Source organism: Pieris brassicae, chromosome 9, assembly GCF_905147105.1.
Source record: "Pieris brassicae chromosome 9, ilPieBrab1.1, whole genome shotgun sequence".
Taxonomy (NCBI): domain Eukaryota; kingdom Metazoa; phylum Arthropoda; class Insecta; order Lepidoptera; family Pieridae; genus Pieris; species Pieris brassicae.
In genome coordinates this window covers 3788804-3816337 of record NC_059673.1, presented here as the reverse complement: position 1 = coordinate 3816337, position 27534 = coordinate 3788804, and the positions used below count along the sequence as shown (strand labels likewise).

Genomic DNA, 27534 nt, shown 5'->3' with positions numbered 1-27534 from the left:
GAACCCTCTGAGATTTTTCATATATTTTGAAGTCATTTATTAACACTTCACTTAAAAGTACAGATATGCAAAGGGCGGATATTTCGCTAAAAATATCTCTTCTAGACAACCCTAGTAAAGAATAATAATAAAGAATTACTAATAAATTACAAGAAGAGCGTGAGTGCTTAAAAGTCCAGCAACCACTCGCCAGCCTTTTGGCATTCAGCGTCCGTTTGGTCTTAAAAAAAAGTGCATGATTAAATTAATAAAAATAAAACGCCAAATGAAAATTGTATAATACCTAATCTAAAAAATTTTAAAGCTAATTTTAATATACATGAATGGGTCTCAATACACGAATTAAAAAAGACATGATAAAGCTACTGATTTTACGGTATCTTTGCTGGACTACTTTCTCAATAGAAGCACTTGTTGATATGATCTCACGGATTTTCCTGATATGGTTATGGTGACTCAGTTCGCTGTCTGCGCTCGATGACTCAAGTGTGAGGTTGACCTGAACGTACTTATAACATGCTCTTTATTCACCTTTTCCGTTGAGAATTGTTTCCTGCTAACAATGCGGGTATTATATAAATCTTAACAGAAAAATATTTTTTCGGGTTTGTAGTCATTTTTACATAAATCATTGAAACATGAATAAATGCGTTATTAGAATCACGGGACGTCAAAAACAGCGTTACGTCTGATGATAACAACTTTTTATCTTCATACAACATTACCTGAGGTTGGCAACATTGTAATTTTTCAAAATATTCTTTAGATACTACACACATTACATTTGAAAATCGTGACAATGTTGTTTCTCTTTCAGCACTCTTCAATAGTTAACCAGGACAGCCTTCGTCAGAGAGAGGCAAAACATAATCTTAGCCAAGCGATCTTAGTTGCAAAATTCAGTATTTGACAATGAAAATTTCTCTACAAAAACTCTAAATCAATTTGTCTCTATTTCGCACGGCTGAACATTTTTTTGGATGTATATAGCCTACGCCACTAGGGAGTAATATAGCATTATCATTCGTTACAATCATACAACAAAATCTTTCCACTTTATAATATTAGCTATAGGTCTTTGACGTTCGTTTTAGTATCTAAAACGAACTAAATATGTAATGTAAATTTGGACAAAAGTTCAATATGGTTTCGTTTTTCCTTTGTGAGCGGTTATTAGAATTTAACATTAGTTTGGCATTCATTTTATTTTTACTTTTCAGATACAAGAATCTGTGGATTTTTGACTCAGAACGCATCGGCGTTGCGGTTTCTCCAAGTATGTATACTTTTATTAAAATAACCAGATATTAATTATATTCAACGCCAAAACATACTATTAAACCTTTTATTATTGACACGAGCATGAGTTCAAAAAAAAGTTGATCCAAATCGGTTAGGGAAAATTTGGACGATTTTGGCGAAAGGACTCGTATCCAGGTTATGTAAATTAATTTTAAAAAGGTAGAAAAGTAGTGTACATTTACATAAAGTATTTCACTGAAAACCAATATAAAATCTAGTTGCAACATCTTTACTTAATAATAACATAAATTGAATGAATACTAGGTAAAATTGAGAATTTCGCGTCATATAACTTAATTTATGGGGTAATATTTATTTAAAGACATTTAATTCTAGTGCAACCAAGCTAGCCATAATTTCGAGAAAGGAATAATCACGCTTACAAAGATCTCAATAGCTTTTATATGAGCCTATTTTCAACTTGGTGTCAGTGAACCCAAGCTGCGAGCAGCGTGAAATGCGGTTCAGGCAAAACATTGTTTATGCTAGCTTATTAACCTGACGTGAAAGGAATTTGTTCTTTTTTAAATAGTTACGAACACATCATTTGATTTATATTATTTTAATTGTTGTAATATGGTTCAATACATTTGATATAACAGGGGGCAAACTTCCAGGAAAATGTTAAGTAATACCACCGCCTATGGGCATTCTCAATTCCAGAGGGCTCGCAAGTGCGTTGCCGGTCTTTTAAGTATAAGTACTCTCTTTTCTTGAAGGACCAATATCTAACTGCTTTAAGTATTCGAGTCGCTGATTTCATTAGTACGTAAAAGAAATTGTTTTAAATTATATAAAATATAAAACGTTTATATAATATTAGTTATTCAAACGAACATTATAAATGTGATGTGTTCAAAAGGTTGAATCTAAGGAGAAAGGAGATATGAAATTATAAAGGGAGGATGTTATAGAGTCTCAAGATCCCCTTTATCCCGTATTAAGTCTAGAAACTGCTTTTCCTTTGTCGAGAGCTCTGTATGATACATGAAGATTACCGTTGACTTAACCCTTCAAAGGCTTCTTAAATGATGATGCATAAAGAGAATACAAAATGAAAGCTCAGTGACTAATGGAATATGTTCGGATATTGCTCCCGTTCTGAAGAATTATATATATAGTATTGTCTTTGGTTAACATAGCTTTTACACATTGAAAGAAAACAATATTTTTACCGGATTAAAGCTATTTCTATTATTATAAACTTATAATTATTTTATGTAAATTTAAATTTTTCCGTTTTGTTTCAATTATATATAAAAAAGTATTTATAAATTTCCTAATACATATATGTATATATACATAATGCAAAAACTTTTACGTACACACACATCAAAGTTATACACATTTAGTGTTTAAATTATTTAAACAGTTTGAAGTTAGCCGTATGTAAAGTGTTAACAATATTACTTTAAAATTCATTGGGTTCGATCCACACACGGAAACAAAAGTTTCGCTGATTGCAACAATCAAACCGTAACGCCAGTTCAAAGTTTGAGAGCTAAAAATATTTTTTAAAGCATTAAAATATATGTCTACGAATTAACTAAATAATAAATCACATTGAAAGAAAAGCTTATTATGTATGAGCAGTTCTATAATGAAGGATTTTACGTCTATTGAGGAGACGGCTAAGGAGAAAAGTCCATTAAACATATATATTATGACTTTTGCCCCGTTTCTGTGTCTATTCACGTAGCGCCCCTTTAACCGTGTTTTATCACTTTTTAGAGAGCCAGGGTAAATACATCTAGCCAGGTGGGTAGATAATACGTAGTTGACGAGGAATTAGAAGCAATTAAATAATCAACTTTTATTAAAGATTGTGTGTGAAACTTAAAATCGGGCAATTTTTTTATCATTTTTATTATTAATCATAAATCAGACTTTCAATAATTATTAAAAAAAATATTTTATGCTTTTGAAAGATAACACTATTTAACCGGATTGAAACTATGTATTATTATAAACTTATAATTATTTTACATAATTTTAAATTTAAAATTTTCCGACGTTTGGTGTGCTTTACAGCGTGCGTGGTCACGGTGACTAATTACTAATAATTATAAGTATTATAATAATACATAGCTTCAATCCGGTTAAAAAGTGTTTTCTTTCAATGTGGAAAAGCTATGTTAACAAAAGACAAAACTATATATTTTACTAATTAGAGCCTTTTTTCAAATCAGAACGAAAATGAATGAACTTGTTTTAATTTTTAATCATAAAATAAAAATATAATACAACCAATCAAAGGCATAATAAAGTTTATAAGCTTTCTCGAAGTTCTACTCCTTCAAGAAGTCTATCATGTCACATATGTGTGACTTCATGAAGGAGTAGAACTTGCTCTGCCCTTTCAAAACAAGATTTGTCGTAGTGTCTAAACAAACTGAGATATATATTTTTCATCAATTTCAAATAGTCATAATAATCCATTTGTATCTGCAATTTTACAGAACATTAAAATCATTTCTCCTTCTCTTTTTGCTTTTCGGTATCAGCAATCTTCTAAACTGTAGCTAGCTTTTTGCCTATGGCTCATATCGAACTTACCAAATGCCTAACTAATTAATGTTTAGATTTTGTGGCCCGAAAGAAATATTATTTAGATTGACCTTGTGCAAAGGTTATCTCTTAGACTATAGTTATAGTTTTGGTCCGTTACCCAAGTTGTGGATTGTGATGATTCCGTGTCCAGCCGTGTCTTACCGTTTTCTAAAACATAACAGCGAAAGTTTTGCGATTTCCACATCACTTTCACTGATTGATACTTTTTACTTTGCATAATTACGTTGTTATGGTATAAGTATATCAGATTACTTTCATTTATTATCATTGATAATAAATTTAATTTAATTGCTTAATTATGGAAAAATAACGAGGACATACGTAATTGATATATAACGGTATTCTGTAACTTCATGTATTTTTAATTTGTATGTCACCCAATTTTTTCTAGAACAGGGGCCATACGGACAGCAGGCTCATCCAATGTTAAGTGATATCGCAGCCCATGGACACTAAATGCCAGAGGGCTCGCGAACGTCGTAGGTTACGAAACTTTGGAGACGCCTACAAATACTTAACTTGATTTTTGACGTTATTTTTTAGTGTTTATTATGCATATAGAGATAGGTTTGGTTTACAACTGGGGTCGTTGAAAACAAATGAATCATATACAGAAATCTGAGGCCCTGACCTAAGAAGGTTCTAGCACTATTGTTTTATTATAAAGAAAATTTGAGATTTAATAATTTTATTTAGAAAATTATCTTCATTGTATAATCATGTCTTTCCCCTCTCATATTACTTAAGAAAGAACATATAACAGGGGCTAAAGGGGTAGGAGGCTCACCTGATGTTAAATGATACTGCCACTCATAGACAATCTCACTGTCGGGCGTAATAATAATAATTGCTGTGGCAGAATGACCAACTCTCTGGAACAACTCTGTTCCTCAGCATAATGCTGAGCCAGGGCCAATTACAACCACAGCACACACGCATTACACAATTAAACCATTTTCTTTAAAAAATTGTTATCTCTGTATTATTATTATTTTTTATTTATTTTTCTTTTTGATTATTGTTATTTTATGTGTTTCTGTGTGTGTGTTTTGTTGGAAATAAATGTTAATTGATCTTTAATTTATATGAATTAATTTCTTCAGCTAACTCAACTCATTCGCGGCTTTGGTCAATTAAAATTGAGAAACATAATGTAATTATTCAGAGAAATTATTACTTTAAATAAATAGGTTCAAACACATTTCTGTGTTTGTTTAATTAGGTTTATCAAAACCAATTCATAACAATTCTATTGTTTCCTGGGAATGGATCTCATACTAAGCCATATGCAGTTATCACAAAAGCCATTTAATCCGCACTATTAAAAAGGTTTTAGAACTTATTTTACATTAGTTGTAATTAGTTTTTATCGTGTTCATATCACGGGAGAGACGTAAAGTCATTGTGCGACGGCAATTTTCCGCTATTTACGTCCAAATAAGACGATATTAAGCGTGTAATGTCCTCATAGCTCAAGTCAAAGCGTTAAAACGCTAAGCAAAAAAATATATTAAATTTATATATTTTATATAACAAACTTAAAATTAAATTCCATAACATTTCTGAGTGCATGAGTGCGTGGGTGCATGAGAGTGCGTCTTAGAATCTGCGTATGGTGTGTTAGGTTCCTTAATATTTCCTTTTTTTTCAGTTTATAAGTTATTATTTGTCTTCATCAATATTTTATTGATTATTTTGTATTATCAATATTTATCACAATTTGTTTTTTTTTTGTACTGTTTTATTTAATAAGGGTTGTCTGGAAGAGATTGCTTGTTAAAACAGTCCGATGCATAATTGACTTTTATTGTTAATGTTATTATTACATTCAAATAATAATTTGATTTCATGAATTTCATACATGAATAATATATTTTGTTCTTTTTGACATATTTGATATCCGATTATAGCTTGAACAAATTAAACTATCCTTCAATTACTTTATATTATATATTTTGTTAGTAATTTGTAAGTAAAACACGTTGTTTGCCTTTTTCAATAAATAACTCTCTCAAGATTTTTTTATTTATTTAAAATTCGTTTCAGTACAAATAAAAACAAATAGCTAAACTATTACGAAAGACGCGAGGGGCCTTATCGCTAACAAGCGATGTCTTCCAGGCAAGATCCTTTGTCTACGTCACGTTAGCCTTCGCTCTTGGACTTGTGCTAGCATCTTCATTCTTGTCCAGTCCAAATGAGAATGGAAATGAATACGGCAAAAAACCGTCAATATCTTGACTATATTTATGACCTTCAAGAAATTTTCGTTACTGTTGAGCAATTTTCCGCTGTTTGCACTCGCACGCTGCACGAACAATTTGGTTCGGCAAATGAGCGTGTAGCGTAACGCGGATGACTGATTGGATTGGTTTGTTTATAGACACAGTAATGTTAAGGAAAATAAACGTGAGAAATCCAGTGTCTTATACTTACTTTCGTAATTTAGCAAAGATCCAAAGCCTGCCTTAAAGAACAATTATTAATGAAACGCTGAAATGTATTCGGGAGATACGGGACTTAATAAACTTCCTTAGATCAGTCATCAAATAGCTATTTGGCAGTATGAATAATTAAGTGTTATTGCATAAAACACTTTAAAAAGCTTCAAGGAGCTTTTTTATTATTTCATAAAAAAAAGTCCATTATTAAAAATCGGTCAGAAAAAATAGTCAGTCACGTGACACAGATTAGTTGAAAGACGATGTAGCATACTTCTAAAATTCTAAATGACAATTAACATGATGTTTATTTACATGTGTGCCGCCATCTTGCACAGCGAAGCGTTTTGGCGGGTTATTGAAATTATGAATATTTGAATTATTAAAACCAGTACTTACAGAATTTATATACATTGTATGTATAATTGTTTTAATTGGTTTAGTAGTCACTAATAAATAATATGTAATAGTTTCCTAGAAAAACCTGTGAAATATAATGATGTATGAAATTTTTGCAAATTTTGACAATTGACAATTTCCTTTCAAACATTTCAATTGTTTCTTAAATTTTAGGTCTAAAATCCTTCGATACTACCTGTTTCCCAGCGCATTCCTTATCTCGAATAACCTCTGCTAATCCATTGTTTCTTCCACATTCATGTGACCATTATAATGTAATTAGCGAATTAACATTGGTTCGTGATGCTCATGGCTGAGAATTAATGATGATAATTATTTATATTGTTTGCTCCACGTCCAGTCTTTTGCGTGGTTTCTTTAGAATAGCACCCTATTATCCTACGTGTGAGTTTATTTACTTGAAAAAATTAGTGGAGCAAAGGTTGGAATACTTATTACTTATTTATTTATTTTGATATCCTACAGGTAATATATAAAAGACAATTAATATACTAAAGATAAAGCCCAAGATGGAATACATATATACAAAAAAGTTCAAACATTTAACTAAGGTTTTTGACACTGTGTGATGGTGAAAGTGAGGATGTCTATGTGGGGTGTGCTCATGATGCATATGAGTTTAGCTATGGATATTCTTAATATAATACTCCATTTAAGCGTATTTCGCGATATATTGAACAATGGCTTACATAGTGGTCGTTGTATGTCCGGGCTGCACGATACAAAACTGTTTGCATAGTTGGTGGTGATGTGAGGAACGTGAAACAAAACACGATTACGAGTCTGGTTGGCGAAAATATGGAAGTAACATGGAACATTTTTCTAGTAGACAGCTGCAATTCATTTTGTCTGAGATGATGTCATGTAGTATCGAATTAAATCAATTGTAATTTTGTAATTCTACTTCAGGCTGTAATTGATTTTTTAACCATCTGCAATAAGCCTCTGGTCTTTAATTAGATTTTATGATATGATTTTGAGGCAATTAGGGAATGCAAATCCAACAATTATCAAACTATCAAACTGCGGAAAGTCTCGCCCTTCTCAGCCGAAACACGCAGTCCGCCGTTACCAGGAGGCCTCAAGCTAGGGAGTTGACTGGTCTTCCTCGACAGTTGTAATTCCCAAATATTTATGGACTCATATTAACCACGGTGCACCGCTCATATGTAGCAGTGTTTTGTTTTGTAGCCGCTGCAGGATTTCGATATTAGACCGGCCTCCAAGAGCTGTATCCCATAGGACCATATTGGTTTTATGACAGTTGTCTAAAATAATTGTTTATTATCCAGACTGAGTGTGGCCTTTCTTCCTCTAACAATAATTTAAAAAAAAACAAATAAATTTGCAATTTGTCGTTGAATATAAAGTAGTAAACTAATATTTGCCTTACATATGCAGCCTAGCCTGCCTATGTAATGTATTGAATAAATGACAACAGACTAAAAAATATTAACCTAGATATATATATATATATATATATAGATATTTTGCATTTTATGTTATTCCGAATAATAAATAAGCAATATTTATTACAATTTAATTGTATTTACTTAATTTATATGACATCTCGTCTTCTTTATTTTCAGGTGACTAAATCCGGCCACCATCACGCCCTCGTCATGACACTGCACTGGTGGATGCACTGGTTCTGGGTGACAACGCTGCTCTTTATTATAGGTGAGATACTTAAGTTTCGCACAAAATTGCCCATAATGATGAAGTATGCATTGCACTGAACTTAGCAGAAACGTAACTTCAGGAATTCGTTCATAAAAATAGCAACAACAATAATATTAGGTCCTTACATATGAAATTGGCGTTTTGTATGGGAGGAACAAAAAGTCGAATATTTTTAAATATAATATATTTCATTAATAACACATGAGATGCAAACCTTGTTTTGCCTTAATATATTTTTTTTACTTACCCTATCTTTTTAGTAGCTACACCCCTATGTATGGAACATTTTGCTATGCTACTATATGAGACATAGAAAATGTTCGGTATTCTGAAACAAAAACTGCTTTTTAGGTTATTTTCGTAAGTAAGTAATACATTTTTTTTAAATATTGGTCTTCGAATTTTGCGCATAAAAATTTATTTTTGTATAAATAAATATATTCGTACAGTACAGTTTGAAATTTAAATTTCCATAATTATAAATCGGATTTAATTCTAATATGTACAATTTACATTTTGTACACTTATATTTTTTTCATATTAGTCATTGTCGCAACATAGTAGTATCCATTCATGGGAAATTCACGGGTACAAGGCTCCTCAAGCCTTTTCCAAATCTCTCGTTCCGTGGCCTTCTTTCTACATTTGCTTCATGCTATCTTCTATATACTTTTTTCTAGGGCGCCCTCTTCTTCGTCCTTTTGGTCCTTTCCATATAATTGTCTTTTAGGTCCATCTTTTAACTTTGCGTCTTGCTGTATGGCACCACCCACTGCCTTAAGAGCATAAAGTAATCCGTCTATGGGTTTTGATTTTCGTCTTACTTTTCGTTTACATTTTGTATCCTTATTAGTAAGTTTTTTACATTGCCTTCTAGCATGTTACTAGTTTACATAACATCTATAAAATCTCGGTATAACAACATCCCAGCAACCCAAAAGCTCTAGTATTGGCGTTAGCGGGTGGGTACATGTGTGTGTCTAAGTTAGTAAAACCTAACTTAAAGTCATACACCATAATTCATTTCATGTACGATTGGTACGTCTACGATTATTTAAAATGCCTTTAAATTCTCTTGAGGATTTATTTATACACATACAAACAATATTACATAATAAAACCTGTTCAATTGCAACAGTTAGATATATAACCTTTGTGACGTGACGTGAAGGCCGACTGAGATGTCACAAAGAAATCGTGACCGTGATTGCATTATAATATATATGTATATATATAAATAGAGGTATACGTAGGTATTATGGAACTTATATGTACTAAATTATCTTTAGGTATATAACGACAAGATAAACGAAACCAGTAGCGCTACAACTTTACATCATGGCCTCGTGTATATTTCGCTATCATTTGTTTTTTTTTTAATAATAGGCAAGTAGGTGTTCAGTGTTTTGGTCTGACACGCTGACTTTTGGACCTAAGCCATGCCTAAAGATGTTTTCCGTACTAGTTAGTGTTAAATGCGCACATAGAAAGTTCAATTGATAATTTCCACTTCAGAGATTTGAGTAAGGGAAAGAAGGAGAGGGCGCCCTGTAAAAGGGTTGATAGAAGATGTAAAAGAGTTGGCAAGAAGCAAACGGAGAAAGAAAGCCATAAAGAAATCTGGAAAGGGCTGGAGGTATTTACCCGTGAAGGTGTTCCGATCAATGGTATCAACTGAAAGAGTTTTCGATAACGATTAACAAGAAAAATATATAATAAATTTAATTTGTGTATCGTTACACAATTGTTAAGATTGTAAATAAACGGGCTTTATTATTATTACTAACAGCTCAATACGCTTTGATACTACCGGATGAAAAACCATACGTTTTATTGTCATTGGTCAAACGGATGTAACGAACGTATCATATCGCGTGTCCACGCCTAAAGAAGTATTCCAGTGTTCAGATGAGGTCGAGCGATGACTAACAGTGTCGCTAACAATGTCGTTAGCGAGCTCTCGTTAACTCGCTTCTCACGTCTTGTGATTCTAGTGCGAAGTTCCATATAAAGTACCTGTTATCATCTGTACTTATGCGATTAATAACTTTATCTACAAAGTTGTCAAATCTCTATAGACTTTCGTAACTTTTTCATCTTTTAATTTTACATAATATAATCTAAATCTTATTACATTTGAAAACCATGGTGGTGTGTATATACATGCATACTCAACATAACAATACTGGTCTTATTTGTATTATTTATTTACAAGTAATCTTACAGCTACAAGAGCAGTGTTAGCCTAGTGGCTTCAGCGTGCGACTCTCAGCCCTGAGGTCGTAGGTTCGATCCCCGGCTGTGCCCAATGGATTTTCTTTTATGTGCGCATTTAACATTAGCTCGAACCGTAAAGGAAAACATAGTGAGGAAACCGGCTTGCCTTAGACCCAAAAAGTCGACGGTGTGTGTCAGGCACAGAAGGCTGATCACCTGTATCTGTTTAATGATCAGAAACGTTCATGAAACAGATACAGAAATCTGAGGCCCAGACCTAAAAAGGTTGTAACGCCATTGATTTTTTTAATCTTACACCTACATATATATAAAACAAAACATATATATAAAAGAAAACACTTACACTATATACAAAGCCAACACAGATTACATTGATAAACAAAATATATGAGAGAGAAAACATTAATAGGTAAAAAATAGAAAATGTCACAATTGCTGACTAAATAAAGTCAGTTTTCCCGCTTCCATTTCTTCACACCCTCTATGGTAAGGTGGAAAATGTAGTTATCTTTATAGACTGTATTGTAAATTGGCGAATTACGCAGATAATTGGTGTTCGAGGCACATGGAACAATTGCAAATATCTTCCAATGTTTAGGAGCGCGAAAATTAGTTCTTCAGCCTACCTTTTATTTAAAACTCGCGGGTAGTGCATTCATTAGCCGCGGTAGCAAATAGCTCAACGTTCTCTCGCCATAGACGTTGTTTGCTTTCCATGTACAGAGTCCAACTTGCGTTACAGCTCGGGTCTGTATGACATGCTCAACTCGTTTAGATGTGCCCGATTAGAAGACATTTATATACTATTTCTGTTATGGGCAGTATAAGTAAATAGATAGTAAGGAACTTTCAGGGCCGGCTTCCATTATGATAAGTCTTCCATTATCATAGATAGGGCTTGGGGGATTTAGTCTTAAAAATAAATTCATTAATGGCTCGGCCTCAGATTTCTGTCATCATCATCATCATCAGATGTTTCATTTGTTAATCTAATAGGCACACCGTCGACTTTATTGGTCTAAGGCAAGCCGGTACGATGTTTTCCTTCACCGTTCGAGCAAATGTTAAATGCGCACATAGAAAGAGAGCCCATTGCATAGCCGGGTATGGAACCTACGACTTCAGAGATGCGAGTTTACAAAAATGATCCCCAAATCTCGTTCTACGTAAGTATGTAAATAGTCTCTGGCCTTTTCTTAACGCGAACACTGATAGTTTTCATTTTGTATGGTCATTGTAACCGGTATTACAAATGCAAATACTACGCCCACGTCAACTTGATCCATTTGCATGCAATCAATTACGCAATACATGATTTTGCGGCATAGTTAGCGGCATTAACTTTTTGTACTAGAACCAATATCGTCGCTCTTGATGCTACACATTTAAATTGACCGTTTCAAAATTTGTACCATCCATAACATCCTATTATTAGCAGTATTACCCAAATAAGTATCAAAACAAAAGTTTACGAAGCGCAATAATGACTTAGCTAATGTTACAAATAGATGCTAATTTAACGTATGCTTTTGTATGTGATAATTTATACAATTTCATCGAAGGCTGCGGGAAATTTGCGAATTATACAATTAGTATGGGCGTTAATGACATACATAATTCGCATAACAAGATATAAAATACAAAAAATAACTGGTTGGAGAGAAAGAAGACAGTTGTATGGTTGATCGGGGTTTATAATACAGAATAGAGGCACAAACGAGCCTACGGGACGCCCAAAAGGCCAGTCATTGAAGCCCATGGAGTGGGTACGAGGCCTAGGTTAGGGCCAAGAGGACTTTAAACAACTTTGGTGGTCATTTCTTCTCTGGAAGACCTCCACCGTCCAAGAAAATGTCTTGTGAAAATCGTGGATCCAGCGATCGAGAATGCTGGACTAACTTAAAACTTCACTATTGAGCGTGTTAGATATTTTGTGTGGGAATTACGATTGGACTTCAAGCCCTCATATTCGTCCAAACCCCATATGGGCTATTTTACATGATTTGCTTGTAGGGGGTAAGATTGAAATTACCTAACGTGCCGTATTAGACGAAAAGTAATTTTGTCTGTGTTCGATACATACGGTTCATCATAGCATGTCAAAATATCACGAGCATTAAGTTGTAGAATAGGCTTCCCGACTCCATACGATTGGCTCCCTAACATCTTTTAAAACTCTTCTGCATTTCTTAACCATATCCTGCTCAACTTATTCTTCTATTTCCATTTCATGTGTACATCACAACTCATTAATCCGTGAGATTTGCTTTTTACTTTGTTATATTAATATATTTTTTGTATTATTTTAGATTGAGGTTCCATAGTTTTTTAATAAGATTTGGTTATGCACTTCTTGTAGTTTACCCAACATATTTCTTTAGTATTTTCTCTAACTAGGGTTGACTGGCAGACATCGCTTGTTAGTGATAAGGACGCCCGTTGCATCACTTGTAATTTTTATGTATTATGTTATTTATTTTTGTATAAATGTTTTTTAACAGACTTATGATTAAGGCCATACCTGTATTCCATTTATGGATTTCATAAATTGGATTATGTAGCAATGACAGTGAGGTTTAGCGAGAGGTCGTCTCGGTGTCCATTAAAATCAATACGTCGCGTCGAAATCGCCTTTTGAATGACATAGGACAATAAATATAGAGCAGAACAATGTTGGCTTCAGCGTTCTAATCCCTGTGAGAGACTCTCCCAGGCTGTGTATCAATGGACTTTCCTGTCTATATGTGGAAGACTCGCTTTTTCGCTGAAGCAAAACAGGAAGTTTTCAAAGAAAGAACGTGAGAAAAACTGGCCTTTGAATTGACATGTGTCAGGCACAGAAGGCCGATCACCTCCTAGCCTAGAAAATAATAACAGATACAGAATTCTGTGGTCCAGCTTGTATAAGGCAGTGTTTCCCAACGTAAGACCCACGCCCCACAGGGGGTCGATTTGATTGTTAAGCGGGGCTATTCGACAATTTATTAAAATTATTTGGAATTAGAATTTATGTTTTTCATGATATGTATGTTTTACTTACTGTGAATCGTTAAGAATTTCCTAGTAATTTGATAGGGATAGTTTATGTTTCATTAATTTAAGGGTATATTTTTTTAAATTATAAGTTATGAAGGAATTTCTCTAAGGCAAAGATGGGGCACGGCATTAAAACGATGGGATACACTGGTATAGGGTTTACCTACATACATATCTATAATAATTTCATATCTACATTGTTAAAACGGCCTTCAGTGTTATCGCTTAGAGAACAGAACTGACGCATATTTCATGCTATCGAAAACCCTTAATTTATCATAATTCTCCGACATTTTAAATACTTGGAGAGAAGTATTTCCGCACCAATTCAACTCAGGGTCCTTTGAGAAACAAGTGTACCAAATCTCAAAACACCAGAGCCCTCTGAGATTGAGTGTCAGATCAGCCTTCTGCCCGTATGTTGTTCAAAAAAAAAAGAGACAACATCTATTTTTCCCTAATGGGGTAGCCAATTGCCTCCCTGTACCTTTCTAATTACCTGATAAACGTCAATGTTAAATAAACTAGAAGTATATATACATATTAATTACTGTTCGTGTCTCTTGCTAGAACTCGAGAATAGCTGGACCAATTTAGCTAATTATGATCTTGCAATATTTATGGTATTTCAGGAAAGTTTTAAACGATGGAAAAATAGTAGCCTAGCCCTAGGTGGGACTTTTCTCGTGTTATAAATAAAAAATTGTCAATTAGTTGACATTTATTTAGAGAATTTATAAATTTGTGTTTCATAGCTGTGTGTATATTTTATTCCATTTTCATTTTGATCAATTCCTAATCGTCATTTATTAATTTGAAAATTAGTTATTATAAAACTACATAATGAATTTCAAAATTTTACTAAATTTCGAAAAAATAAAGGTTCGTAAATTTTTATCTCATTATTTTCTTTTATTTTCATTTATTCAACAACTTTTTAGGTCTTTTCCCATACATTTTTACAAGAACTTAAAGTCCGATCTCTTTGGTCTGTATTTAAAGTTTTGTATATTATTTGATGTGTAGGGTACGATGTTCCCCGATAATAATAAACCATAATGTACAAAAAACCGCACTCATCAGGCGTGACAAATGAGCATGCAAATGTTAAAATATAATTAAATACAGTTAGGATCTGCTTCACAATGTACGGATAAGTTCTACATAAGTTCCAAATAAGCTATTTATTACTTAAATAGGTAGGATAAACACAATTGTTACCTTTCACGACTGTTAGCGCTATTCGTCACATAAAGGCCATCATAAGTTATGAGTCCGATGAAACGCGAAGTTTCTTATTCGGAACTTTTATTTTGCTATTTGGCTATTTGGTACTTTATTTATACATTGTGAAATAGACCCTTAGTCTAGCTATGTCATAATATGTTAACGTATTTATTACATAATATATACAAACCAATCACGACTTACGTATAAGTCAGTATATCAATCTTAAAATCATTCATTTTTTCTGTTGACGTTAATAAGTGTCCTTGTTTACCTATATGAATAAAGTTATTTTGAGTTTGACATTAAAAAAGTACCGTTTATACATAAATATATACTAATCCGATTTTAGTTCGCTCGACCTATATAGATACTAACATTTCCCCACGTCGGATAATGATGCAAACTGCACAAATCGTGATGAGGCATCTTCGTTCTTGAGTCATCGTGTATGTCATGCCTTTACCAGAACTTCACGATTTCAAAATCTTACAAAGTCTTGAATCTTCATATTGAATTGCCTCATATAGTAGGTTTTTTATAACCACAATTGTGTCTATGACTAAAAGTAATGACTCATCAACAGTCTTGTGTTTTACGTCACTCCACAGGCATTAAAGATAGCAGTTTGCCTGGATGATAATGTTTATTTCCAAAACCGTCACTAAACACGGTATCCGAAATTATATTTATGTAAACTATATTAAAATAGTATATAAAATATAAAAATATAAGTCAGTGGCGATATAACTTTTTTAGGTCTGGGTCTGAGATGGCTGTATCTGTTTCATGGTCATTTGTCAATATTTTAGGGAAGTAGGTGATCAGCTTGTGCTTGACACAGTCGACTTTTGGGTCTTCTTTCTACTGGGTATGTAGAAAGGCACGCCGGTTTTCTCACGATGTTTTCCTTCACCGTTCGAGCGTGTTAAACGCGTACGTAGAAGCACAAATGGACTTTGCACAGCCGGGAATCGAATCTACGACCTCAGGGGTAAGAGTTCCGCGCAGAATGCGCCACTGCTGCAATATAAAAATATAGGCGGAGAAAAACTAACTAGCTGTGTATGTCTTTGTCAGAAATATCTGACAAAGACATATCTTACAGTGACAATAAGATATATCTTAGAAGTAATGTTAAGAAAATTCATGTATTTTAAACTACTAATGATCCTAACCTCGGCTTAATGGCCGGCTTTGAATAAAAACTTTGCTGAAATTCGTACTTAAAACGAAGGTTGAAAGTAGGACAAAGACGATTATGTTGTTTCGCATTTTTAATATTTATTTATACAACTACCCTCACAGCAAATAGCGAATGCGATAGTTGTGTAACTTAATCAGAGTTACTTAGGATTGCATTTTTGCGAATTCGCATACATATCAAAATTTCGATCCGGAAACAGTATTAAGCACTCGCAACGTCTTTGTTAAGACGACTTGGTGCCAGAAATTCGTTCTGTCCCGAGGGACTGCAAATAACCTTTGTTTCCGCCGAGTCAAATAGCCGTTTGGTGCGAATAAACTCAGTTCTTGCAGAACGCTAGATTACTAATAATTCCCGAAATACTTTAACAACGTAGCCGGGAAGCTGTAACTTCCGTCGTTTATAGGGTCTGAAGTATCAATTTTATTTCATGCGCTGGACTTTGTGGACTGGACTAAATTAATGCTTAAACAATTAAAGTCTACCTTTTTAAAAACGATTTTTCTATCGAAATACTCATTTGTATTGTGAGTCTCCAGGCACCAAGTTTAAACCCCTCAGTGGTTTTAGAGCCTGTATCTAAAGTTAATATACATTTTTATTTATTAAATGGAAAATATAAACGTATTGTTATATAATACTATTGCGTTGTCAATAGTAGTTTATACTGTCACCTTCACAAAGGCTTCTATTATGAGCCGGTTGCAAATCATGTATGAGACAGAAAATTGTATATATAAAGTTTGTCATCACCCAATTCTCGCTTGTTCCATTTTTAAAATATAATCAGTATTGGCGTGGCCTGTGCATACCCACTAGAACAGCTACCAGCAATTGCCCGAGGCAGGACATATTAACAGCGAAGGTATGTCCGCAACCCGCGATCAGTTTTGAAGTAACGGCCCCCAACGGCTATTATTGATGTGCAAAGGCTATACTCACATCGGCCTATTTGCCCTGGTATGTAGAGATGCGTCAACATCCCTGCGAGCATTGCCGTTGGTGTGGCCTCAAGAAAGGCTCAGTCAAAGTTCAACAAAGGTTCGTTTTTATCATTTCGTGATCAACTTCTTCGACACCAATAGATTGTTCTTATTAAGTATAGGCAGCACTGTCCCTACTGGGAAAATCGAAAATGTGTGTCAAGTAGGTACCAAAAACTGCCCATCCACCATAAAGATGATGTAGAAATCTAACTAAAGAAATATATTGCATTGTAACAACCCTGGTTGTACAGTTAGTAAATAGCAAATACTAATATACCTTCTAGCTTATTTTGTAATCCTACAGAACCTTGCTTTGATCTTGAATTAGTCTGTCACGTGGAATCGAGAACTCTGACAAGTTTAAGTTATGTCTTGAACTAAACTACAGTTACGAGTTTCTTGTGGAACAGTCGCTTGTTCAAAACCTTCAAGTTTTTATGTTAGTTATTGATACTTTATATACTTGGGATTGGCTACTTCAATAACGGTGAACGTTTATATATGCAGGTACATAATACTTATTTATTCATAAGTAACACGGCTACACAGATTACTTTACGATTTAACAGATTGATAAACAAATTATACGAAGCAGAAAGCATACGTTAATTAAGTACATTATATCTAAAATAAAAAATAAATTTTTACTACTGCTAGATAAAGTCAAAGTCTTCCTGCTTCACAAAATATTTCTCTTTGGTAAGGTGAATACGTATCAGTTGTTTGTATTATGTATTTATAGAATTTTGATTTATAGAACTCCATATATGTTTATGTCTAAAATTTTATATTTAGAATCTACTCATTCATGTGTAATTTTTAAAAATATGACTTTACTTATTGTACTATACATTAAAACCTGTAATCGTTCTGATTGTTTATTAGTAAAACTTGCTTAGTTTGTGAGCAAGTTTTGCAAAGCTTGCTTACTTAACTTGACGTGTTATTATACCTATATATAAGAAAGTTTACCAGTTTAGGTATCGTACAATTACCGTCAAAGCAAGACAAGATAAACAACTTTTTAGTAATACACCTTATTATTTCATACAATATTGGTAATAGTGGTTCATTTATTTTTAATATAGAACAGAGGCCAAACTGACAGGTATTAAGTGACACCGCCGCCCATGGACATTCTCAATGGGCTCGCGAGTGTGTTGACGGTTTTAAGAATTGGTAGGCTCCTTCTTGAAAGACTAAGTTGAATTGGTTCGGAAATACTTCAGTGGCAGATGGTTATGTAGTGGTGCCCGGCACAAACTGCCTTAAATCTTAATCTTGTTAGATTGCAATTTTCATATATATACGTATGCGCATATTGTCTACATTCAATACATACACAGTTATAAAACATAAGTATTAACGAACAATGAGGGATAACCATAAATTTGCCTTGAATAGAGCGATTTAACGTTAACGGCAAAATTGTGCGCAATATTAAATTTCTATGAGAGAATGTAATATAGGTGTTGTAGAACTTGCTAGTTGTAGCCTTTTTACTCCAAAGTCATATGATATTAGTTTCGTAGAAGTAAATAGGGACTTATAAGTATAAAAATACATTAATGTAATAATTTAGGTCGTCGGTACAGTCTTACTTCAAGTGATAAGTAAGAAGTATTTAGCAAATAACAAAGTGAAATCTAAAAGGTTGTCACAGTTATGATACCATGTAAATGAATATGACTAATGTCGACGGAAACATAACATTGTATAAGGAGGATATCATCAAGTTCACATCCTTACAATAACCTTATCTATTAAAGAAATCGTTCAAGGACTCGAACAACATTGAAAATAGTATTACAAAATATTTAGACTTTGTTAGATGTACTCCAAACAAGATACTTACTTGCATTGCGCTATTAATGGATATTTCGTAAAATTAACTTGAATGTTATATATTATATTTGTTATGTGTCAGCCTAGCGACTTGATGCGACTCTCATACTGATACCCGGCAACAATGGAATTCCTTTCTATATGGGCATTTGAAAATTCGCTCGAACGGTGAAGGAAAACATTATTTTTTTTATCTATATACTTTTACGCTTGTAAAACACCTTAGATAAATTTGATAACGATAGGTAATAATATAAATTGTTTAATATTTGAATGCTTAATTTATACGGCCTCTTGTAAACGAAATCGATTCGCAGATTATTCCACCGGCTTCCATTTTAATTACAATTGTCTACTCAAATTAATTGCACGTACACTTAACAATCAACATTGAACGCCCACATCAATGCAAACTTTGCACGTTTCATGAATTTTAATACTATGCGTACTCGTCGTGTGAAATGCCTAATGAAAAGACTGAATTATCAGCTCCAGTGGATTTAAACTTTATATCTAATTGCTAGATTCCCGCGGTTTCATCCGCTTTAATTTGGCAGTTACCTTATAATATATATACCTTCCTATAGACCTAACACAAAAATAATTACTTTATTCCTTATTAAATTATTATATTATTTATTTAATGAATATAATTATTAATAATTAAATTGTTCCTTTTATATAAGTGGCGCTGAAAAGCTGACTTATTGCTTTTAAAAATACTATATGACCTCACCCTGTTTTGCTATCTAAGTTGAGTCATTCTTAAGTTAAAACAGGCGGCTAATTATGCCTATCTTATCTTTTCAGCCAGCACCGGAAGGACCACAGCTGCGCCTCAGTCAGAAGAACTACTACACATCACGACTGACCTCCAAACAGAGCGATATGAAAGACAACCTAGAGCTATGTACTTCACAAAAACTCCACAGTTACAGCAACCAGAGAACGTGACACAAAAGGAGCTGAAGGTTTCAACTCCTGTCAACATCACTGCGACCACAGAGACTATACAATGGACGCCAGTTAATGCAACAGATAATGTAACGCTCGAAAGCGTTGCCAGCATTAACACAACAATTGCCACAGACAATGTCACAGAAGCGCAGAATACAACTTTCACAAAGAGGCGGAATTTGACGAGACCGGAATCAGGGAGAGCTGTTTTTATGAAGGACGATATTCCGATAGAGGGTCTGTCAGAAAGCCGGATAGTTACTGAAAAGCCTTTGTCCCTAGAAACGGCATTTGTGCAGACGAAAATTCCAACTAATATAGAGTCTTCTAGAAGAGTTATAGACCCAGACGGAGGTATGGATACAGGAGCGATAGCTGGGATTTCGTTCGCTGCTCTGGCCTTAGCTGGACTAGCTGGCAGTACGGCATTTATTCTGTATAGAAGAAGATATCTAAATAAACCTCAAACATTAAATGACAAATGTTCTAATCCTGATTCCAGTGGATACTTAGATGACAGTACTATAAGAGTAAGTTTCTTCTATACAATAAAAATAATAGCTTTCAAAATACTCATCTAAAACCTTAGTAAAAACTTGTCACTTATGAAACTTATTATTATATATATATTTTGGCTTATTAAGATGCCAAAGTCAGCGTCTTCTTCTTCATGAAAATATGTTTTTTATTTCAAAGAAAACTGCTTCTCTAAAATCATTCGTATTTTTAAATTTTCAGGATAACTCCGAAGAAATGTACAGTTTGGACAACGATTCATTCTTGAACTCTCTTGAAGCCATGACCATCCAGAACTACTGGACAGACACAGTGAAACACACCAAGTTATAAGATATTGTATAGATAATAATACATTGTACATATTTTAGTAATTGTAGCTTTTACATTTAGGTCCTTGGGGATTCATAGACTTGGCGCGGACTATGACTCCCGTATCTCAAAATTCAAGATATTTTTGACGTACGGAAGTCAGACTTAGGGCTTGCGTTTCTGAATCTTACCCTTCATGTCACATATACACAAAAGTCAATCAAAATAAGAGAATATCTGTCGTTTGGTCATTTTATTACTTTAATTTCAGTAGCTTCTCAGAAAATAAGATATGTATTCCAAAATTGTCTAATTTTAGTTTAATTACCAATGATTTAAAGTTAATTTAAGTTATTTGATTTATCTACACTAAATAGATGGCTTTATTTGGCTTTATAAAACACAATTTTTTTTTGTTTTACTCAGAATGACGTTTCTAAGTAGCTTTTTGAGTGACATTTGTGTATTCTGAAGTGTTCAAAATCGCGCTTTTTTACCAAAAAGGTTTTCTTATAAAGTGCGGAAAGAGACCCGTCCTAGTATTTCAGGTTGCACCAATTCGAATTTTGTTTTAACACCGTTATGTCATTGTCGTTTGACATAAACTTTTTAAACATAATACATAAAAATTTAAGGTCTTTGTGTATTAATGAAATAACGTAGCAAATAGGGATTATATTAGTTGGCAAGACCGCCACGCCGTTTCTCTTACCGCACAGACCAGCAATTTTTATCTTTATCTTCACGTATTAACAGAAGGTATTTTCTACAAAAAAGGTTATCGTAACCTTTATCGACCTTTATTGAATAAAGGTGATGAGGTATACCTACCTATATTTTATGTATTGAATATATACAAGCATGCAGCATTTGAGTCCTGTGTGTGATTAAAAAAATCTCCAGGTCAAGTCTGATAATATTTATATATGATCGACGGTTAGAACGCTATAAAACCAAACTTATCGTGTCGCTTATTTCGTGTTAAAATCACAAGCGATGGGGGAGTTGTTTTTTTTAATAGATTCTAACTATATTGGTTGGGAAAGGGCCCTACATAAATGGTCGGCAATCGTGTATGTTGTATATAGAATTGACAAAGGCTCGTTTGGTCACGTGACCTTTTTCCATACAAATAACGAATACATTATTTTTGTCTAACGCCTCTAAGGATTTGGAATTAATGAATTTCACAATTACATTCTTAAACGTTAATTCAAATATAGTCTTCGGAGCTGTCAACCATTTTTTCTCTATGACGTTTGACATTTTTGACAACTCAAGACTATATTTTGAGACACGTTACCTAAAACCTGCATAATTTAGAAATAGTGATTGATCTCAGTATTCAAATTAGTTTTAGTTCTTAAGCTTACCTAAATATTAATTTAGCTTAAAGTTTAAATTTAATTGTGATACTTTGCATAACAATAGTTAGTGTTTGCACTTAATGTATCATCTAAATGTATTATTTATATTATTATTATTTTGTAAATAAAATATGTGTATATTAAGCCTTTAGATTTAATGTATAAACACTAACATTAATGCGAATTGGCTATTCAATATCACTAAGGGTACTTTGACAGTATGAAATGTAAAGTGTCATTGAGCTATCTGTATAAAACTGACTTTAAAAAGCAGTATCAATAAATCAACACAATACGGTCAGAGATTAGTCGAATTGACGAAGCCGTGTGCTTGTAAATGTGATCGCCTAATACAAATAGTTTTTTTTTTTGTAATTTCGTTGTTAATTTAAAATTGTAAAAAATTGCATTCTAAAGTCATTAATAAATTAGAGATGTTTTTTTTTAATCCGGCATTTTTTTGCATAAAGTGTTATGGACACCTGTGTGTCAATGTCGGGGCGCGGGGAGCTTCAAAGTTTTAAAAGATGTCATTTCTTTGTTTTTAAAACATTATGTATTGAAATTTAAGTTTTCTTGTGTATCGCCTTCCGTCCATGCTTTTTTTGCATTTAGTGTTTTTGGTAAATTAATACTGTTTTATGATGTTATAAATGAATGTTTACTTTAGAAATCGTACTTATTATTTCGAAACTGGGTGAATTTTGAATGTACGAATTTCTGCAAAACTTGGGGAAAATAAAATTTGACACTCGATGTGTATATGGAATGTCAACGTTTATTATGTACCTATATCACGAACAGTATGTAACATCGAATAGTTTCCGCTCCTAAATGAAACTAAATAAATAGATATCAATTTTATGGGTATTCGATGGATTCGAGGAAACTCTTGTAAAGATCATGCTAAGGGTGGATACCTTAGATTTGAAGACTGTAAAAGCAAACGTTTGAACCAAAGTTGCAATTTCTTATGTCAAAAACATATAGGATTTGACGTACAAAAGTCGCTAAGTGGCGACTAAAATCTTGCTTAATATACTTAAATTATGATTGATTATTACTTCTACATAATTAGTTGATACATTGTTCTTACAACTTATTTCTTTTTTGCTTCTAACAACTTGTACATTAGTTTAAACGCATCAGAATAATTTTAAAGCTGTACAAAATAAATGATTTTTAAATATCCCATTAAAATAATTGTTTTGATTTAAAATTGTTATTTTGTAGCCATAAACATCACAACCAATATATTTACTATTTTTGAAATGTTTTAAATCGGGGTTGTGACTAGTGCTTTGCTTTTTAATGTTTCATTTTAACTCATATCAAGTTTAAATGTACAAAGTATATAAGACTTTCTAAAATGTCATCAATAATGTAAATTAGTAATAATGAATTGTTTAGGTAACTTACGTATGTTCGTAAATTGTCTATAATTATAAAAATAATTCAAATCATAAAACTTAATATAGATCTTTACTCAAACTGATTTGTATAAAATATTAATTTCATTTTTGCTTAAATTTTTTGTTTGTAATGACAGCACATTTATTTATATGGAATTGTTTTTATTATAAAGGTCGTGAATGTTAATAATTCTATTTATTCCTATTTAGATATTCATTTCAATATCATGAGCTTATAACAAACTATGGTTATTTCTTGTAGGAAACCCCATGTATTGTAAGGTAGATTTAATGTTATATCTATATAGATGAATCATATTGAATAAATTTATTTTTACTGGCATATAAGTATCTTTTATTTACAAAATCTAGGTTTATAGTAAGGTCCTTTAACTTAAATTTTTACAGTGTAACAGCTTATGTTTAAATCAAATACTATTTGAACTATACACAAGGACGAACATGCATCGTTTCAACTTTGAATAATAATAATTTCTGTAGTTCATTAAAAACATTATGATATTATAGTATTGACCTAAACGAATACTAGAAGAAAGGGTACGGGGCTGTCGTTCAATATTATAAATAAGTGCACTTCTAAAATACAACATACACTGAAATTCGTCAGTTTTCTATACAACTTACATTCCTAGCCTGTAACCACAGACTCGGTTGTAATGGAAATACCTCTAAATTTAGTATTCTTGATTGTAATGTCATAATGATAGTCTGTTGTCATTAATCAGTATGTAAATTGTAAAATGTACGTGTCATTTTTGATGTTATTTGTTTTAGTTACATCTTCGTGCTTATAACTCGTAGTTACAGCCAGACATTAGAAATTTATAAATTTTTATATCGCAAGTGAAGGACTTTCAACAATTTTTAAACGAAATTCGAAAATGGTTAAAGTTTGGTACATGGATAACGATACCACAAGTGACCAACGCTTGGAACATCATAGGAACCCCCCAGAATATTTATCTCTAGATGAACTAGTTAAGAAGACCGGCGTAGAATATTACAGCGTAAGTTGGGGTTATCGAATAAACTTATCAAGGTCAAAAATTAATGATTAATTATATTTTTATTTTCGTGATAGTTCTAATTTTTTTAAATATATTTTAATCCACATTAAATTGTATTAGTTTTTTTAGCACATATGTTTCTGTTTATAGCTAAATGTGGAGTCATACACCACAGATGGAGTTCTTGAACAAATAAAAAAAGAACGAGGCTACACTTATGAAGATGAAATCACCTGCTCGGAAAAGTGTCTAGCTAACTATGAAGAAAAGCTGAAATCCTTTTATACAGAACATCTGCATACGGATGAAGAAATACGGTAGGCCTTTATTAAAATTTTGTGTTGGCCAATCAGGATTGAAACTGAATCTTAAAAAATCATAAAGTAGAAATATAAAACATTTATGATACATATTTATGTAAAACTTTAACTAGAGTATTTACTCTAGCTAAAGTTTTTAAATTTGAAATCATTATATTAAAAGTTTATTCACTTATTTTTGTATTCTTAAAGTTGCACTTGTACCAGCCTATCAGAAGAAGAAATAGATGGCTGGAAATTTAATAATTTACATCAGTTTAGTTCTTGGAAACTTAACTTTTTCTATCTCAGAAATATAATTGGTGATTTCTAAGTGTAAATATTTGATGGGGAATAGGATTTTTTTACAATTTTCTAGTAGATTTTTGGCCATCATATGTTTGTGATATGTGTGTTTTGAGTGTTGTGGCTATATGGAGCAGCCACATTGCCATCAAATTTAAAAACATTATTTAAATAATGATTTTAGGCTAGTCATTGAAGGCTCTGGTTACTTTGATGTACGAGATGGTGCAGACCAATGGATACGCATCGCTGTGTTTCCAGGAGACCTTATCATAATACCAAGTGGAATCTACCATAGATTTACACTTGATTCTAATGTAAGTTTAATTTTTTTAACAAATTTTGTTCAAACTCTTATTATACATTTAGATTATTATATTATAAATTAATTAGAAAACATTTAACACATTAATACATAAACAAATCATGTTAATTGTTTATTTAAAATCAAGTTGTATCTTCAGGCAAAATTACTTTTGACAGAAATTTAGCACAAACAATTTATTACATAAATCTGAGGTCCAGACTTACAGACATTTTTTTAAATCAGCCAAACATTTGTTTTATGATACAATGCCCCACAGATTTACCCTAGTCAATATTGTAAATTCTCTTATGCCCTTAGCAAATAGATTATCGTTAATTATGCTACTCATAAAAAAATGATTTAAACTAATAGTACCTTAGTGATTTTTTTAAACCGCGACTTCACGGTTAAACAAAAATAAGAAAAATTTTGGTATTAAATTATTTTATAATTTGGATATTAAATTTAATTTATACAATAAATGTTTTCAGAATTTCATACGTGCCAAACGCTTCTTCGTCGGTGAACCAGTGTGGCTACCATATAACCGCCCAGCAGATGATATGTCCTGTCGTAAGGAGTATGTAGACAAATTGCAAAAGGGATTTGTATCAGTTAATTAATTTAAATAATAATGTAATTTAAATAGTTTTGCCATTTGTGTACTAATGAGATGGAACATACAGAAGGAGTTCCTTCTATGTTCTTCTTTAGTTACTTTATTATTTGTAACTGTTTTAATGTTTCCTATTATTTAGTCATTTTTATTAGCATCTGCCCTTTGTGTAAAGGCTTCAATTTTTTTGTGGACCAATCTGCATCTCAAGAATAGTTAATGTACTGTTGAGTCTCCTAGAGTATATCAAAATCGTAGCAAAAAGCTCTCGTATATTATTACCTGCTTCTTGTGAAGCTGGAGTTAAGCAGCACAAATACCTTGGGTATGCTAGCATATCGTCATCATTCCTAAACACTTACTTAAAGTAAAACTCAATCCAGACTTGATCCATGTTTATGAGTCTTGACTGAATGTTATCTGAAACATTGTTTAGTTCGTTCGTTGAGGTTATTTGAGCACTTTTATGTCTGGACCGAATATAGTAATTCATTTCGGCTATTGCCTTTATTTTGTGCAGAGAAAGTGTATTAGTTGCCGAATATGTTTTCATCCGTCTTAAATACTACATATTTTCAATTACTATGGACAAGAGTTCGATGTTCTGTTAAACCTGTCTGTTACCTTTCCAGTTGAAGTATTTTGTTTACTTTAAACTAATGTTCTTAATGTATTATACAGCATTCAGTAGTGGTTTGTTGTTTTAGGACATGACCTAAGCGAGGTGCTTTCATCAAACAAGGCCCTGTTGATCATTTCTATAGTTTACAAATGAGTTCTATTTAATATTCCCAAATATAGTAACCCATCTTATCAGTAAAAAAACTAATCGAATTCATATTGTATATTCCAACTCCGTTGAGCTTGCGAGTATATCTGATAATGTATTGTTGGAGGTAGATGCTTGGGAATACTCCAAGAACTCGGTTTTAAGCAGCGGGTCTCGGCGTGGTGATCAGTCCAAAGATCGCCTTGTCGTCCAAGGGAAGGTGGAAGGCACTAGACCGCGCGAAAGGTCTTAATTACTTTCTACTACCACGGACTGACCAGATCGAATCTCCCGAAGGAGGTTCATTCAATGAGTGCAGCAGGATGACCTCTAAATAGGCAACGATAGCGAAACGTCATGAAGCGCATAACATCTGCCCCTTCTAATATTACGACTACATAGCCATCACTGCCGCTCTGTCAAGAGTTATAAGAAGAAAATTTCCGACTTCATTTTTATTCCATATTTGCAGGCTTCCATTTTGCGTCACATTCTTAACCACTTAATTTTGACATCATTGTTTGACTAAATTTGGAAGTAGACTTGGATCGACAATTATTGTAAACTTGATAAACATTACATCTTATACTATCCAAAGCTAATTTTAAGTGTTGTTAGCTATTGCTAGCTGATTCTACACCCTATAGTAGAGTCGAGTCTTCGAGTCAAGTGACTCTCGTGTGTCAAAA

The 27534-nt window shown here is 32.8% G+C and overlaps 2 protein-coding genes across 9 annotated transcripts in view; both read left to right on the top strand.

Annotated features, from left to right (window-relative positions):
* Window positions 1-23592, top strand: part of LOC123714140 — a 57953-nt gene extending 34361 nt beyond the window's left edge. For 7 of the 8 annotated variants that reach the window (XM_045668299.1, XM_045668302.1, XM_045668301.1 and 4 more), the window contains 4 exons: window positions 1221-1276; window positions 8324-8414; window positions 19767-20443; window positions 20652-23592. In XM_045668299.1, the coding sequence (XP_045524255.1) occupies window positions 8357-8414; window positions 19767-20443; window positions 20652-20762 (846 nt within the window). In that variant the 5' untranslated portion in view covers window positions 1221-1276; window positions 8324-8356 and the 3' untranslated portion in view covers window positions 20763-23592. Of the gene's footprint in view, window positions 1-1220; window positions 1277-6868; window positions 7156-8323; window positions 8415-19766; window positions 20444-20651 lie in introns of those variants that run through there. The other variant, XM_045668304.1, reaches the window with a different exon arrangement.
* A 710-nt stretch (window positions 23593-24302) lies between these two features.
* Window positions 24303-27060, top strand: LOC123714380 (1,2-dihydroxy-3-keto-5-methylthiopentene dioxygenase). Its single transcript, XM_045668614.1, has 4 exons — window positions 24303-24548; window positions 24699-24865; window positions 25338-25470; window positions 25952-27060. The coding sequence occupies exons 1-4, from the start codon at window positions 24423-24425 to the stop codon at window positions 26081-26083; spliced, it is 558 nt and encodes a 185-aa protein (XP_045524570.1). The 5' UTR covers window positions 24303-24422; the 3' UTR covers window positions 26084-27060.
* The last annotated feature ends 474 nt before the right edge of the window (window positions 27061-27534 follow it).

Excerpts from the sequence above, each read along its gene's own strand:
- LOC123714380 (XM_045668614.1), top strand. The coding sequence starts at position 24,423 with ATGGTTAAAGTTTGGTACATGGATAACGATACCACAAGTGACCAACGC. Across the intron at positions 24,866-25,337 it reads CATACGGATGAAGAAATACG|GCTAGTCATTGAAGGCTCTG; the intron begins GTAGGCCTTTAT and ends TAATGATTTTAG. Across the intron at positions 25,471-25,951 it reads GATTTACACTTGATTCTAAT|AATTTCATACGTGCCAAACG; the intron begins GTAAGTTTAATT and ends AAATGTTTTCAG.